This window comes from Glycine soja, chromosome 9 (genome assembly GCF_004193775.1).
Source record: "Glycine soja cultivar W05 chromosome 9, ASM419377v2, whole genome shotgun sequence".
Taxonomy (NCBI): Eukaryota; Viridiplantae; Streptophyta; class Magnoliopsida; order Fabales; family Fabaceae; genus Glycine; species Glycine soja.
In genome coordinates, this window is record NC_041010.1 from 8,133,506 (window position 1) to 8,151,216 (window position 17,711).

Sequence of the window (17,711 nt, forward strand, 5' to 3'; positions counted from 1 at the left end):
TTTGGTGCACTAAAATTTGTTATTTGGCATTGAAATTTGTAAAAGCATTTTCTAAACTATCAAAAAGTGAGAAGAGACTCAAGTAACACCTAATTGATGTGACCACACATCATAGAGCTCAAAGAAGAGTAAAGTATTTGATTAAAATTTGATAAAAGTAGATTGATAGTAGGTAAGTGTTCTATATATAGCTTATTTTTGGCAAGCTAATATTACTCTTAATACAAACTTTTTTTGGTTACAATGGTCTCAGTGAAACTCAAATCTATGACTTCACATATATTAACGCAACTCTCCATGGGTCGACTCCTATTGGTTCAACTAAATACAAACTTTAATCCAATGCCTCTGTAATACCAGTGGTACGGTGTGGTTTTTTCCTTATTCATCCTGTGGTTGATATGTTTCTTTGGTATTTTTATTTTAGGTGTTCTGAGCTGCGCAGTATAGTATCTTTCTGTATTCTTCTTTCTCGTAGCCATCTCTTAACTCATCGTGTGAAATTTTGGCTACTAAGCATCAATGTTAATCTTTTTGCTTAGGGGAGGGGGTTGGGGGTCACTAAAAGGAAGGGATGTAAATAGATATATCCAATACACAAATTTACAATAAGCACCAACCTATGCCGACGATGTGAAATGTACAATTCTTTTAGAAAATACGTGTGTAAAGTGCACACAGTCATAAGAATTTAAGGAGTCCGAACACGTTGTTTGACTCGGTCCCATAAGAATTTAAGGAGTGTTAGGACCCTACCATGTGCACCTACTGGCTATTTATTACCATGATAAGATGAACAAATCAATCATAATCATTACAGAAGAATTTTACATTTATTAACAAAAAATTATCCATATACAACCCATTCTATCCCCTGCTCACAAGAAAGGGGAAATAGTGACAGTAAAATAATTTATTGATGCCACATCATGCCAAGATTCTGATGCACTAAAACAGGACTTTTAAGGTTATTTATCTTATTTTGATTGATATGATCGGGACTCTGATATTTGGAATTGAAGATTTCTTTTTTGTCAATAAATATTACTTGTTAGTTTTGTTAGAAGGTTAGTGAGAGAGATGCAAACCCACACCTCTCCCTTCCTTTGGGAAGAATTAAAGACTGAAGCAGAAGAATTGGTCTACGTATTCTAAGTCATCCATCCAACAGTTTCATTTTTCTGGCCAATAGTAGTAGTAGTAAAAAGTGTGTGGTTGGGTATAAATAGCCATAAGATGCACCCCTAACACTCAAAGCATCACTTTGGTATATAATATTCAAGGCTAATGACTTCTTTACAGTGATCTCCATCAATCATTAGTTTTTGGCCAAAGAAAAGGAAGAAGCTGGTATTGTATTTCTCATGCCACATCCTCTTCCTTCCTCATCATTTCAAGTTGTTGTCGATATCAAGCTTTTGGTATTGTATTTCTTCCTTCTTTACTATGATTTTTCACTTCATTTCTAACTTTCTTTTTCTTCGCAGTTTACCTTGTGGCACATACATAATTTCCGTGTAGAGACAGAAAGATCCTGTGTGCAGTTGTTCCGATCCAACACCATATCGTATTTCTTTGTCTTGTTTATTTCTTTTGGTATTATTTTTTCTTGGTTATTTTGAAAACTGAAGGGTGTAGAGGAAAAAACCATGTCAGACAATAACACTACTCCTCAAATAAAGTATGATGTTTTTGTTAGCTTCAGGGGCAAGGACATCCGCCAGGACTTTCTTAGCCATTTGGTTGAGGCTTTTGACATGAAGAGAATATATGCCTTTGTAGATAATAAACTTGAGAAAGGGGAAAAGATATGGAAATCACTTGTTGAAGCAATTGAAGGATCATTGATTTCATTGATCATATTTTCACAAGGCTATGCTTCTTCTCATTGGTGTTTAGAAGAACTTGAGAAAATACATGAATGCAAAGAGAAATATGGACAAATTATAATCCCCGTTTTCTACCATTTAGAACCCACACATGTACGATATCAATCATCTGATGCATTCGAAAAAGCATTTGCTAAGCATGGAAAAAAATATGAGAGCAAGGTGCAACAATGGAGAGATATTTTGAAGAAATCTGCTGATTTATCAGGAATCGAGTCATCAAACTTTAAGTAAGCTCTTTTTTCCTTATAAATTTTCAATGTTTTCTAGTTGTTATAGTTATATGCATATTTTAACAACGTGGTTGCTTAAACTAATACATAACATTGCATATGCCAAAATACATGTTTATTAGTTCTTACTTCCGCATATATAATTTCAGCCATTGTCACTATGCTAGAATTCTGATGGGGCCAACCATGCTTTGTCCATTAAATTTAGTGGTTCAGTTACAACCATGTAAATGATAATTGTTTTGAAAGATTTTTAGATACATCTAACAAAGCCCTTATTATTATTCATTCAGTATTTGAACTCTAAAGGAATACCCATTAAGAAGGACAAAAAATATAGCCCCCCTTCTCCCACAAAATAAAAGAGACATTAGTTTTAACAGAATTTCTCTGTGTGTCATCCAGAACTGATGCTGAGTTGGTTAAAAAAATTACCAATGTTGTGCTGATGAGGCTGCATAAAACCCATGTTAACTTGAAAAGACTTGTTGGAATTGGCAAAAAAATTGCAGATGTGGAATTGTTGATACGCAAAGAACCAGAAGACATCCGTCTTATTGGATTATGGGGTATGGGCGGTATTGGCAAGACAATCCTTGCAGAACAAGTATTTATTAAACTACGGTCTGGATATGGAGGTTGTTTATTTTTAGCCAATGAAAGAGAACAATCAAGGAAACATGGGATGCTTTCTTTGAAGGAAAAAGTTTTTTCTGAACTACTAGGAAATGGTGTTAAAATTGACACGCCAAATTCGTTGCCTGATGATATTGTTAGGAGAATTGGTCGAATGAAAGTTCTTATTGTTCTTGATGATGTGAATGATTCAAATCACTTAGAAAAATTACTTGGACCTCTTGGTAATTTTGGATCAGGTAGTAGAATCATTGTAACAACTAGAGATATGCAAGTTCTTAAAGCTAACAAAGCTGATGAGGTATACCCGCTTAGAGAATTCAGTTTAAATCAAGCACTTGAACTTTTCAATTTGAATTTCTTTAACCAATGTGATGATCAAAGGGAGTATGACAACTTATCAAAAAGGGTGGTCAATTATGCCAAAGGCATTCCATTAGTTCTTAATGAGTTGGCTTATCTTCTTCGTGCAAGAAATAAGGAAGAGTGGGGAAGTGAGTTAGACAAGCTTGAAAAAATACCTCTTCCAGAAGTTTATGATAGAATGAAACTGAGCTATGATGATCTAGATCCCAAAGAGCAACAAATTTTTCTAGATCTTGCGTTTTTCTTTGGTAGATCACATACAGAGATAAAGGTGGACTATCTGAAATCTTTATTGAAAAAAGATGGTGAAAGTGGAGATTCAGTGTTTATTGTGTTAGAAAGGATGAAAGATAAAGCTCTCATAACTTCCTCTAAAGATAATTTTATATCTATGCATGATAGTTTACAAGTTATGGCTCAGGAGATTGTTCGTCGAAAGTCTAGCAATACTGGAAGCCACAGTCGGTGGTGGGATCTTGATGACATTCATGGAGAAATGAAAAATGACAAGGTCAAAGCCTAACCACAAATGATATCTTGTGAATAACATTTGATTTGTTTTTTTTTTTTTTTTTTTTTGTGAAAAATGTGGCATTTGATGATATTTATTTATTTTTCTTTTTGATGGCAGGTTACTGAGGCCATTAGAAGTATACAAATTAACTTGCCAAAAATTAAGGAGCAAAAGTTAACGCATCACATATTTGCTAAGATGAGCAGTCTAAAATTTCTGAAAATTTCTGGCGAAGATAATTATGGTAACGATCAACTTATTCTTGCTGAAGAGCTTCAATTTTCGGCAAGTGAACTAAGATTTCTTTGTTGGGATCATTGCCCTCTAAAATCCTTACCAGAAAGTTTTTCTAAGGAAAAACTTGTAATGTTGAAATTGCTACGCAGCAAAATAGAAAAACTTTGGGATGGAGTTCAGGTAAATATATGTCTCTCGCTGTTATAATTTTCTGTTAATTCAAGGAATACAAAATAAACTAATGTAGCTCATGTGCTATCTTCATTTTATTTCAGAATTTGGTGAATTTAAAAGAAATTAACCTCAGTGGCTCTGAGAAGTTAAAGGAGCTGCCAGATTTATCAAAAGCCACAAATCTTGAAGTACTGCTTCTCCGTGGTTGTTCTATGTTGACTAGTGTGCATCCATCTGTTTTCTCTCTGATAAAACTTGAGAAATTGGACCTTTATGGCTGTGGCTCCCTTACCATTCTCTCAAGCCATTCTATATGCAGCCTTAGTTATCTCAACCTTGAACGTTGCGTGAACCTTAGGGAATTCTCAGTGATGTCGATGAATATGAAAGACCTGAGATTAGGATGGACCAAGGTCAAAGAACTTCCCTCATCATTTGAACAGCAAAGCAAGCTTAAATTGCTACATCTAAAAGGAAGTGCCATTGAGAGGTTACCTTCATCCTTCAACAACCTTACACAACTGCTACATCTAGAGGTAAGCAATTGCAGCAATCTTCAAACAATACCAGAGCTTCCGCCGCTCCTTAAAACTCTAAATGCACAATCCTGCACCTCACTTCTGACTCTACCAGAGATTTCCTTGTCCATTAAAACTCTAAGTGCCATAGACTGCAAATCATTGGAGACTGTATTTCTTTCATCGGCTGTCGAACAATTAAAGAAAAATAGGAGACAGGTTCGGTTCTGGAATTGCTTGAACTTGAATAAAGATTCTCTAGTGGCTATTGCGTTGAATGCACAAATCGATGTGATGAAATTTGCAAACCAACACTTATCTCCACCAAGTCAAGATCTTGTTCAAAATTACGATGATTATGATGCCAATCATCGCTCTTATCAAGTGGTTTACGTGTATCCAGGAAGCAATGTTCCAGAGTGGTTGGAGTATAAGACAACAAATGCTTATATAATTATTGATCTCTCTTCTGGTCCACCTTTCCCCTTCCTTGGCTTCATTTTCAGCTTTGTCATTGGTGAGTACCTACACACAGACACCAAGGGCAGACTTGAAGTTAGCATCACTATAAGTGATGATGAGAGTGAAGGCAATCAGGATAGTGTCAGAATGTACATAGATTTTGAAGGTAGGAAAATTGAATCAGATCATGTGTGTGTGGTGTATGACCAAAGATGTTCCAGCTTCCTAAGTAGCAAGGTCAAAAATCAAACAAGGTTAAAAATCAAGGTTACAATGGGGGTGCCAGATTATGCACTGCCACAAGGTTATAATAGAGGTGTGAGATTCGGTGTCAGTCCAATAAGCACCTCGGCTTATGAGAGTTTCATTCAACAAATGAAATTGCGTAATTCAATATCTCAGTTTCATTAAACAAATGGAATTGAGTTGTGCTTCATATCGTCATTCCCAGGTATTTCCTTCCTGTGGTTTATGTCAAAAATCCTTGATTTAGGAGTATTGTTTCATGTTATAATAATTTAATTGGTTAAGACATTCAAGTTATTGACATGAGTTCTTATGGACCTGTTTTTTTCTTAAAACAAACAACTAAATGTAAAGACAAGTGCAAGCATGCTCAAAACTACCAAGGAAGATACTGGTATGCATGTATTGTTATTAGTAAGTAATATGACCTTAGTCCAAGAAATGATTGTCGTAATTTTAAGGAAAAAGTAATGCACATTACTATTGTCAATCTGCATTGTAAATTTACAGGGTTAGATATATATTTTGAAACTGAAAGTTTTGATCTTATGCTGCTATTATCTAGATTTTTGAATATTGATCCTTCAGCACCACCTTCTTTACCACTTACTAAAACACATAGAATTGCTCAAGCTGTGGAAATTTCCCTTGGCTCTGGATTTTTTAATATTGATCCTGCAGCACAACCTTCTATATCACTTACTGAAACACATAAAATTGCTTAAGCTGTGGCAATATCCCTTGGCTCTGGATTTCTTTTGAATATTGATCCATACATTACCCCGTATAGTTAATGTGTTTCCATGTCATAACTTCTCATTCTCATATACGTCATAAAAATATCTAGGAAAGACAAGTGCTCCCCTACCTTTATTTCCTCAATCCCACATGACAGAAGAGGAAAAAATAATTATTGTTTTCAGAAACTAGTGTCAAGATATTGCCTAGAGGTTTTTTACTTATATGTCTTTCTATGTTGTGCATTAAGAAAAATTTATCGCAAAAATATGATGATAGGAGAAGATTATATATGTACAATAATTAGACAGGTAACTTTCCGCATTAGTTGTCTATTTTTGTTTTCTCTCTGACTTATCCCGGTATTATATATTCCAAACAGAAACACACTTCAGATGAAAACATTCACTAATCTGATGGAGATTTGTCCAGTCTTGCTAGTAGAGGAGAGAATCTATTGTATAATATAACTTTTTGTACATAAATTAAATTTCATTTCCAAAGATGTTGATTTATATGTTCATCTTATCATTATTATTTTTGAGATTGGCAGTAAAAGTAGATCATATGATATGATCTGGTAGAAAGATTTAGCAGAAGACTGATCTGAGGCATCCAAACTCATACTACCCATCAGTTCTCAATTTCTTCAAAGGGCATGATGCATACAAGCTCTAACACATGAAGGTTGTGCTGCACCATCCAGAGCCATTCCAGAGGATCAATCAGGTTAACAGTAAATTTAGAATATGGCTTTACTTGCTGAAGAGACCATTGGCAAATTCTTGCAGCTACTAGTGCAGAGAAGGATAATGGGCAATAATCTGTAGTTGTAGGGCGAGCCCTGGTACAGTAGTTAAGTTGCGCCTTGGTGACCGATTGGTCATGGGTTCAAATCTGGAAACAACTTCTTTGTATATGCAAAAGTAAAGTTGCGTACAATGATCCACCCCCATACCTTTGCATGGCGAGGAACCTTCTGGCACCAAGGTACAATAGTTTTAACGCTCAGTCTGCAGCCACAAATTCAAATTTTTTCACCTAAAAGTTTTTGAAAGTATGTGTATGAGAATTGTGCTAGTCTTTGTATATTGTCTTAGTAGAATAGATGCTCATGGAGTTCAGTCCCTTGAGTTATCTGTTAAATGCATGTTATGTACCTTCCTCCTTTATGATGGGTGATGATGTTATTTAAAAAAAAATCCCAAATTTGCGGATGAATCTGAAATCTTAATTTTGAAATATCAAGAATGGAGACAGAAACATCTGTAGCAATTTGATGCACCTTACAATTATGAGGTTCTAACTTATAAGCAAGGTTTATTAAATAATAAAGGTCACAAAAATAATCCTGATTAACTCCACACCAACATGAAACCACCACAATATTATCATTGTCTTCAATTATGTGTGGCCCAAATATCATGAGACAATCATGCTCAAATTCCATTGGATGACACCCCAATTAGCAGCTAAAACCGTAACTTGAACAAGTTTAATTCTAAGGATCAAGATGCTTAAGCCAAGCTACAGGTACTCGCACTAAGAAACTGCTGCCAATCTTTATACTGTAAATAATGCAAGACTAAACAAAACGTATCACATGCTAACCTGTGGAATACAATCAACTCAGGCCACTTGACATCCCTATAACTTATGTTAGGGAGTCTTACATTAATTTTCTCTTCTGCTACCCATATAATGGAAGAAAATAGTTATGGATTCCATGAAATAAGTTAACTTAAGTTTGTCATTTGATTCACAGATCTTCTTACACTCAATTACTTATTCTAGTGATCATGAATTTTTTTTGTTCAACTTTTTATTTGGTGATTCTAAAATTTTGTTATCATACATAGCAGGATTGCCTTATCATTGATTTTCATCAATTCCTTTTTCTTTTGTATATCTTTTCCATTTATTCTTTAGAAGCCATTGCAGTTGGAATCCATCCATAATATGCATATTGTAGAGTGGCAACCAGAGCTGGAGCTTGACTTCAATGATGGCTATCATGTCTTCATGAAGAAAACTGTATACTTGTAGTTATAATTAGTGGTAATTCTAGGATACTTTGCGAGAAAAAACTAAAACTATCATGCATGGCATGAATGGCTATTGACCATGGAGAATTATTAACACATTGTAGCATTTGAGTACTTTTAGATCAATGTTGAAAAAATTAATTTTGAATAAAATATTTTGAGTAATGTGATTTATGTTTGAATTAATGATTTTATTAAATAAACAAATTATTTGTAAAAGTGAGTATAAAATTCTTGATCTAAGATAAAAGTTACTTAAAATTGTTTTAACTTTCAATAAATTTTAGAGTCATAATCAATTTCTCAACATGGGATCAAACATGTGAATTTATCTAAAACCATGTTAACTGACACTACTAAAAACACAAGTAACTACGATAGTGAATCGACGACGTCATCGTTACGAAATCAATGATATTTTTGTAAATATCAGTAAAATTATAATAATAGCTTTTAAAAAACGAAGTCAAAGCCTGAAATCGAGGACAGTTCTTTGGAGAACCATTGTTGAACTCGCTAATTCAAAGACGGTTTTCAAAAACCGTCTTTGAAGGTGAATTGTTTTGGCTTTTATACTCGTGTCCTATTTTAGCATCTCACTCCGTCTCATTAGCTCGCACCCTCTTAGAGTTTCTTTGCGCCCTTTCTCACTCGCGCCGCTATCGAAGGTGTCTATTGCTACCGTGGAAGGTGCCCAGTGCCGCCGTTGAAGCTTCCTTTCGGAGAAGAAGGTTATTGGCTACATATCGGTGATGATTCTTCGTGTTTTTCTGCAGCCTCCGAAGAAGAAGGTTCCTTGCACCATCCAGAACACGAGGGAACTCAACGAGACCGTTTGCAAGCCCGATGATGATGAGGTTTTGAACTTTTATTATTAGGGTTTTATTTTGATTTGTGTCTTGTGATTGCAAATTTTTTGCCTTGTGTATTATTGTCCTTAGTTTTAACGTGGTGAGGTTGCAAGGTTTGCAATAACACCCTTGTATTCGTTTAATTTGGAACTCAGGTCCAGGTTCACGAATTGGACTTCTCCAACACGAGATCTGCTCATTGTGTGCAAAATTTGTAAAATACTAATTTGTAAGAGTCATAATGTGAAGGTGTGATAAAATTTGATTCTCTTTTTTGAGGACTATAGATTAAAAGTGGATTTTGTGTGTTATAAAATCAGACACACATGCCTTTTTATGGTATTGATGATGAGGGTGATTTTTGCTTGCAAGGATAGGAAAGTTTCAAAAGCGACTAACAGTAAACAACATGGTATGAAATGAAGAGTTTTTTTTGTGAATGGTGGTGCAAATGCAATGGCATACATAGTGGGGAAATATTAATGGTGATTCTTATATTATGTGTTGACAAGTTTGCAGGGAGAGTCCGGTCCCACTGTGCCTTTGCCAGACAAAAAACTCTTGTTGTTTGTACTTGACAGACTTCAAAAGTGTGTCTCTTGTAGTAGTCTTATTTGTTTCTTTCCTCTTCCTTTTTATTTTTCCTTTTTCTTAAGTTGAGTATTTGATGTTCTATATTGCTTGTAAGAGATAAGGGGAGCAACATGAAGACTAAAGCTTAAAGCTTGGAGAAGAGCTTGAAGATGTTTTGCTTTTTACATGTCCAACTCCTTTGAGTGACATTTGTATTGGTTGTTATATTGAATGTTGCATCTTAGTCCATATCATATCATTTGTGTGACACCCTCTACCCCATACATATATGTACTGATAATAAAAGGAATAAGAATTTAGAATTAATTAAAAGTTTTTAAAACACACTTAAATCAAATCATTTCAAAATGGCAAAAGGCTCTCATTCACATTTCTAACATCATAAAATGACTTGTCCAATAAATACTAAAATTATCTCGGCTTAAAACAAGGCCATTCAAGACTTCATGTAATTAATATATAAACTTATGCCCCAATGTCACATCCTATCAGAGCATTGTGTCCCAACATCCTTCAGCACAAGGTTCCTTAAAGCAATTCACCTAGTCATCTGCTCCCCCGAACACAAAGTTCAAGATCATCACAGGATCGAAATACAAACAACACACGAGGAGTGAGTTATCACATTTCTAACTAATAGAGAAACAAGAAAACTAGATATACATATCATATAAATCATATACGACTTACTTAAACATAACTCACGTAATTCCACCACTTTGTCATTTAAAATTCACTTTTCAATCATCAATCATATTACACATGAATCAGACACTTCGATCAAGACAAAATAACACTCATCAATTTCATAATAAACAATTAGAAAGCGTTATGCAACAGTTATGTTAAGACTCAAGCCTATATGCAATGTGGTACCATGTCAGTGAAAAACCACCCTGGGCGCTTAGGAGTACATAACAAGACACACCACAAAATGGGGTGTGTCAGGTCACTCTCACTAAGTAAAATCATAGGGAGACCAGTCAGGGTCACGTTGTTTTGCAAGAATGCTCCAACCACGTGGGATTGGCACAGGCTTAAAGGAGCATTCAAACCGGGTGAATTTACCCCCAAGGCCTACACTCCGAAGAGTCCGTCAAGGCCTCTCCCTCCTGATTCAAGTCCAACCCCTAAAACAATTTTTGCATGCAGACACTACTCATGAATTATACAATACTCATGACCTCACATTTGTGTTTTAAACACGTTCAACATATTGCGCTATAATTTAACACTGGTTCCTAAATAGGAAACCTACATTTTTCCTTTAACACTACGCATCAACATTTTTCTCAAGATAAACACTGGTCAGGTTATTGTACAATTCACAACTCACAACACAAGTAATGTCACATCAAGTGTTAACCACACACTTATTCACAACTAAAGCTCATGTTCACATGCGCCACTGATAATGTATTTGCTTTGAAAAACTACAATCAATAATAACATTTATCAAGGTTTACAAAGAAATTAAATCTTGATATAACATGTATTTTGTAAAAGTCCCACATAGGATCAGGTGAAGGGTAAATTGGTTGGTATGCATTCCTATTAGATGATCACCTTTTTAAAAGTCCATTTCTGTGAACTATAAGTGCAGCTATTAGGTAAACTGGAAGATAAACAGATAGTGCTCTTTGGTAAGCTTGAACAAGAAACGAAAGAATGTGTCCTCTGCATGATTTATTCCCATGTACAATCTGCAAAATGCTAGGTAAGATAACCAAGTTTACTTTATTTATTTCTTATAGGTTAATTACAACATAGCGAAAAAAGGAAAACAATCACATAAATCCTTATTTCATACTGAGCATGGGACTTTCATATTTCAGTTTAATTTCACATCGATACCCATGGTCTTGTAGTATTTCTCAATTGCACCCAAATTAGTGAAAGGCTTGCCACTGGCTATATCTTTTACACCTTGTAAGATAACTGGATCCTTTCCACCATGTTTATTGAGAAAGGATTTATATGAAGTTGGCAAACTGTCTTGCTTTAATATATAAGCAGACTTGAAACCAAAAATATTCTCCATTATCATTCATCATTCTTTGAAAGAAAAAAAAAAAGAAAGAAAAGGCAATCATTATTAAAAGGAAAAAGGAAGGAGAGGGCAAGAGGGACATAAAGTGTCGCAGTTCCAGAAACATAGCCGAAAAAAGAAACTATCAAGGGTGAACCTATGTGGACAATACTATTATGGCTGTACAAAGTTTTCTTCCTATATCAAAATAAATGCAACATTTTCCATGAGGTAAATCTAAAGGGTTATCAAGAAAAAAATAGAGGTGGCAACAGGATTATTAGTATGAGTTATTTTCTCTTCCTTTTCATATAACCTTCTTATTTATCCAATAGCATTTTATTGACCGTACTGCTATAGGACCACATTGTATTATGTTGTCTGTAACAAATTGTTAGGGTGAGCTTCTATACTTAGCTAATTCTACTATTACTGCTATAAGAATATACTGATAAACTTTTTCCTTGCTTTATTTTATTCATTCATGGTATTTATAAAGGCTTATACACTTGATAAATGGGGGGGGGGGGGGGGGGGGACAAGAATATAACAGAATGGAAATATCACTAACAAAAACAGCACAAGTTGGTTTTGCAGAGCAAGATTAATGAAACTAAGGATGTTATGAAGCGAAAAGCTAGTGAGATTGATAAAAGCAAGATTGAAAAGAGCAGAGGTGATAAAGGAGGATTTGGTCCATTACAGTTAATGGGCTCTGGAAGAATTGAAAATAGCTTTAGTGATTTGAGCATATCTAGCAGCGGAACTGGTTTTGAAAGTGGCTCTGGTTTTGGATTGACTTCTGATGTCGATTCCTTTGCAACCAAGCCTAAAGGTCATCCAACTTCATCAGCCACTGCTCCACCTAAAGGTCTTGGAATGAAGCTAGGTAAGTCTCAAAGGAAGAACCAGTTTTTAGAATCATTGAAAGCAAAAGGTGAGGTCATTCTTGAAGATGTTCAGCCAAAACACTCCCAGTCTTGGGTTGCCGCCCCACAACTTACTGATCCTATCACATTGACTGTTGAGGAGAAACTAAATGTGAAATTATCCTATTAGCTATAACAAACTCCCGACAAGATAATAGCAAGGCAAAGCTGGTCTGATTCTGTTACTGATATCAGGCGTAATCTTGAAGATAAGTGGGTGGCTTCTGCACTTTTCTGGGCCTATGGTTGCTATCTGCACCCCTTTGTGTGGTATTGTTATCATTACCCACCGCTGGAAAACCAACCTTATCCTCAAGGTTGGGCAATAAAAACAAGCAGATACAGGGGGTGGGTGTAGAAAAAAATAGGTACGTGAGTGAAATTGCTGGTTTGGGCCCTGCCAATTATAACCTCGAGGGTTTGCAACACATGAAGGTCGAGAGGGTGGGGTTGTGGCTTGCGCTGCAGAGTAAAGAAACAAACCTAGTAGTCACACCAGCAGCTAAATTTATGCTACACAGAGCAAAGAGGTATGTCAACCCATGAATCCTACCACCGGGATCAAAAATGAAAATGTTCCTCTCAGCATAACTAATGGCCTTCTTGCCGAGCCCATAAAAAATGGTAGCCGTGGTAGACACGTGGATAGTTTGCATCATGTTGAGCCCAGAAATGACACTAACATCCTTGGTGGTTTGACGTTGTGGGTCATTGAGGTAAACAGGCACAGGGACAACCACATTCCTTATGGTGGTTTCTGGATATACCTCTGCAATCTCCGTCATCTTCATAAGAATAGTTGAGTGCTTAGCGGCTTGGTCCTTCACCGCAATGTTGATTAGCTATTTTGTGTCGAGGAAAGGCACGTCGGGTGGGGTAGTTCAGTGACCCTGATTGTTGGCCATGTTTCAACATAATCGTGTTGCTAGATGCCGACGCTAGGGTACGTCGTTTGCACAATGACACTACTAGGAGGATCATCTTCTTTACTGGGCATTGGCGTGTGGGGCTTGCTGTTGGCGAGTAGGTGGACAATGGAGGAAGTGCCTGTGTTTTGGTGTTCCAGCGTCACTGTAAAATCCATGGAAGGCGAAGTCGGCATGGTCCGCACAGTTTGCAGAGTCGTGGTACCGCACAAGGCTAGCAAGCGGATCCGGGTACTCTCAAAATCAATCCCAAAGGATTGAGTTGGATGTACATAAAGAGAATGTGGGTGCTGAGATAGAAGGGATGGCTCCTGCAAGGGTGGTTGTGGATGGATGGCTGTGTGAAGAGGTTGCAACCAAAAGAAGTGGTCTAGCGGGTGGTATGGTATGGCATGGCCGGAGTAGAGGTAGAGGCAGCCATGGGAGGCAACCATGCGCGGCAGGTCGGACCAATTGTTAGGGTGAGCTTCTATACTTAGCTAATTCTACTACTACTGCTATAAGAATATACTGATAAACTTTTTCCTTGCTTTATTTCATTCATTCATGGTATTTATAAGGGCATATACACTTGATAAAGGGGGGGACAAGAATATAACAGAATGGAAATATCACTAACAGAATTTGTGAAATTATCCTATTAGCTATAACAAACTCCCGACATGACAATAGCACGACAAAGCTGGTCTAATTCTGTTGCTGATATCAGATGTAGTCTTGAAGGTAAATGGGTGGCTTCTACACTCTTCTAGGCCTACGACTGCTATCTGCACCCCTCTGTGTGGTATTGCTATCACAAACATTGAGCAAATATATATATATACAATTAAAAAAATTACTCAGACTTTTCCAGTAGTGTACATATAAGCATTTTCATATAACAATGCCTCAGTTGGTAGCTATTTATATCAAGTACATGCATGCTTTATCCATGAACTGAACAAAACAACTAGGATGCACAATTCCATATCATCCAACAACTTTAAATTGTGTGAGGCGATCAAATCAGACAAAAACTATGTTTGTAAAATCACAAGACCTGGCCATAAAATTTAAAAGACAAAATAACTTATTCGAAAGAGATGCTAAGCTAAAAAAAATAGGGACAGTCCAAGATTCATGTAAAAAAAGTAATAATATAACAATTTCCTCATTAAAAATTAACTAACCAAAGGAGAGAGAGAGAGAGAGAGAGAGAGAGAGAGAGAAAGGGTATGTAACATGATCACATACAATATTTGTGAGAAGGATAGACACATGAGGAAAATGTCACCATGCTTCCACATGAGAGGCTTGCAGATTTTCCCAAATCATTTGCTCTTAATCCCACAACGGGATGCCAAAATAGTTGCACGCATGAGAATGTAAATGGCCAAACTCGTGTGCTGATCCTCTAACCCTATTAGTAGCATCGACGACCCTGCAACCGCCCCTGCTACCAGAGCCCTCCACTTCGTTGTCTTGAACAACCACAACATAAAAATCTCAATCACCACCACCATTTCCACCCCACAAAACCAAACAACAACAACAACCATAGTTATCAAACTCTCTAGTTAACTCGCTAACTCTTACGAGTTTACAAGTCCACTTGTCCTCTGCGAGTTGACTCTTGAGTAAACTCTTTTTTTAGTAGACTCTGGATAAACTCTATAAACTCTAAACTCGGTAGACTCTCGAGTTTACCATCGAGTCAATGAGTTAGCAAACCAAAATGTAAGCCATTTTTTATTTTTTTCTGTGTGTTAAACATTCAACATACCTTCATTTAGCATGTTATTCTCAAATACAAAATTCTCACCTTTAATAATATGAAACCCTTATTGTCTAATAACATCAAAATCTCGATGAGAATGATCTACCACTATTATAACCTTTACAAGTTATTGTCTAGTAGTGATGTATTATTACTAGACTTGGTTATTTAAATATTCTGAACTTTATGATTTACTATTTTGCTTTATTATATTGTTGAAATGTTTAATTAGTATGTTATTTATAGATATTTTGTTATTATTTTTATATGAAGTAGACTCTTATGAGTCTACGAGTTGAGTCTATGAGTCGAGTCTATGGAACTCTCACTAGTCTCCGTAAACTCTCGAATTTGATAACCTTGACAACAACAACTCTAAATCCCAAGACACCAAGACCCTGCTTGGATGAACTTATCAATAACTAATAAGTACTTATAAAAGAAGGAAAAACAAATTAAACTTTTTTCCATTAACTAAAATCAATTTATCGACTTCAACTTTATAAAAATTCTCTCATCTAACTTTTCTAAAAGCAAATGTACATAACTTAATTTCAACATACAGAAAATTCAATTTGTTATACTTTTCATTTTCTTCTATTGCAAGTAACTGCTTATTAAAAATTTATCCAAACGGAGCTTAATTAAATCATGGGACTCAAAATCACAATTAGCAGCCACTACATGCAGGATTCAAAACTTTGAGTTTTGAATTAGTTCTAACTTCTACAAGACCTATTATAGTCACAGAGTGCAACGCGCATTTTAGCAGGAGAGAAAGAGAACATGCCTGTGGTGATCAACGATAGAACCGATAACTTCGTCGGTGGAAACGAACGTTCCAACGAAGGTTTCAAGAAACAAACCATATCTTAGTGTTTCCTTCAGAGCCGCCAGAATTGCTTCGTCGTTAGAAACAACAATTTCCTTCCTAAATGAACGAATGACATCAGTTATCGTAAACGTGATAAAACACTTGAAAGATGAAACAAAGACATTATTTATTTATTTATTTTTCTTACCTTGGCGGCTTTTTACATGTAATCGTGCCAAGATCGCGAAGAGAGTGAGGCCACCCTTGAGGCCAGCTCCGATCGAGAAATCTTTCGCCGAGGCGACAAGGATTCTCTGGAGCTTCTCCCACTCCTTCGACGGAATTGCGTCCACGATGCAGCGCATCGCAGATGACGAGACTATCGAAGGAGCGGACATTTTGGTGTGGCCATTGCTTAAGCCGTTGATTTCCTCCAGGGGAAAGTGGTGGTTTTCACCATGGTCGGCGGAGGATGGCGACATGGCGACAGAGGGATAATGGAGGAGTATGGGTTGGGAGGAAGTTACTTCAAAGAGTGAAGACAAGAGAAGAGAAGAGAAGGAAATAAAGACAAGAGAGTAATAGAATTAACTAATTGGCGTTTCTCTTTGAGGGTAGCATAATATGTGACACGTGTATGGTTTCGGGAACTGCCATTTTGCACACTCCTTAACAAATGACATGTCAAAGGTTATTTTATTCAAGAGATTTACATTTCATAGATTTGCTGATTTAGTGCATGTTTGGTTGGAGTTGAAATTATTATGAAAGTATTTTTGTCTCAAAAATTATTTTTTATTTGATTTCTAAACATGTTTTTAGAGTGTAGTATTTTAGAAGGAACAAATTAGTAGATTATAATTTCCAGGTACGTAGTTGATTTCTCTTAGTTTTTTCAAAAAGAAATAAATTAATAAATTATAATTATGATTATTTTAGGATATATTTAAAGTGTAGATTGTTAAGATAACTTTTAAAAAATGAAGATACGTTAATAAAAGTTCTTAGAATCTTGTTAGGTATTAATGCTTTTATAATTTGTTGATGTACACACTACTAGAAAATAGGCCTTTTACATCGGTTCTGAGAGTCTTTCTACATTGGTTTTGACGCGTGGTTGTAGATAGGAGTCATTGAAAATGTTAGGCCCTATAACATCGGTTGAAAGACCGTCTTAAAAGGACATGGTTACGAAGACGGGCATGGTGTCAGACCCGTTTTAGAATCATGAGATTTCTACATCGGTTCTGAGATGCAACCGATGTAGAATGTGAGGTTTCTACATCAGTTCTGAGGTGCAACCGATGTAGAATGTGAGGTTTCTACATCGTTTGTGAGGTCCAACCGATGTAGAATTGTGAAGTTTCTACATCATTTGTGAGGTTCAACCGATGTAAAATGTAGAGTTTCTACATCGTTTGTGAGGTTCAACCGATGTAAAATGTAGAGTTTCTACATCGTTTGTGAGGTTCAACCGATGTAAAATGTAGAGTTTCTACATCGTTTTTGATCTACAACCGATGTAGATGTAGAATGCTGATTTTTTTTTTTTTGCCAACTTTAGCTAGTAACATAGTCATTTTAGCATACATCTTCAAGCTCACACTAATTAATAAAATTCAACCATGCAAAACATCTATTTATCTCGGTAAAACAAGTAGACTTTCATTTTAATATTTACTAAAAAATCATAAACAAAACTAACCATAAATAGAAGGTCCGAAAAGGTCGGGGCAACACATGATCAACCATAA

General features: G+C 36.0%; 1 protein-coding gene and 1 pseudogene across 6 annotated transcripts; one reads left to right on the top strand and one right to left on the bottom strand.

Annotated features, from left to right (window-relative positions):
• Positions 1 to 1,043: 1,043 nt before the first annotated feature.
• LOC114367851 (protein SUPPRESSOR OF npr1-1, CONSTITUTIVE 1-like) lies at positions 1,044 to 7,305 on the top strand. Of its 6 annotated transcripts, XM_028325067.1 has the most exons (7): positions 1,044 to 1,350; positions 1,488 to 1,567; positions 1,700 to 2,119; positions 2,528 to 3,635; positions 3,756 to 4,055; positions 4,151 to 5,480; positions 6,567 to 7,305. In XM_028325067.1, the coding sequence occupies exons 3-6, from the start codon at positions 1,758 to 1,760 to the stop codon at positions 5,438 to 5,440; spliced, it is 3,060 nt and encodes a 1,019-aa protein (XP_028180868.1). In that variant the 5' UTR covers positions 1,044 to 1,350; positions 1,488 to 1,567; positions 1,700 to 1,757; the 3' UTR covers positions 5,441 to 5,480; positions 6,567 to 7,305. The 6 variants fall into 6 exon arrangements, with proteins under 6 accessions (XP_028180868.1, XP_028180866.1, XP_028180867.1 ...); XM_028325065.1 differs by having other exon boundaries at positions 1,488 to 2,119; XM_028325070.1 differs by lacking the exon at positions 1,044 to 1,350 and having other exon boundaries at positions 1,476 to 1,567.
• Positions 7,306 to 11,065: 3,760 nt separating this feature from the next.
• On the bottom strand, positions 11,066 to 16,439 carry LOC114368117 (annotated as a pseudogene).
• Between the last annotated feature and the right edge of the window lie 1,272 nt (positions 16,440 to 17,711).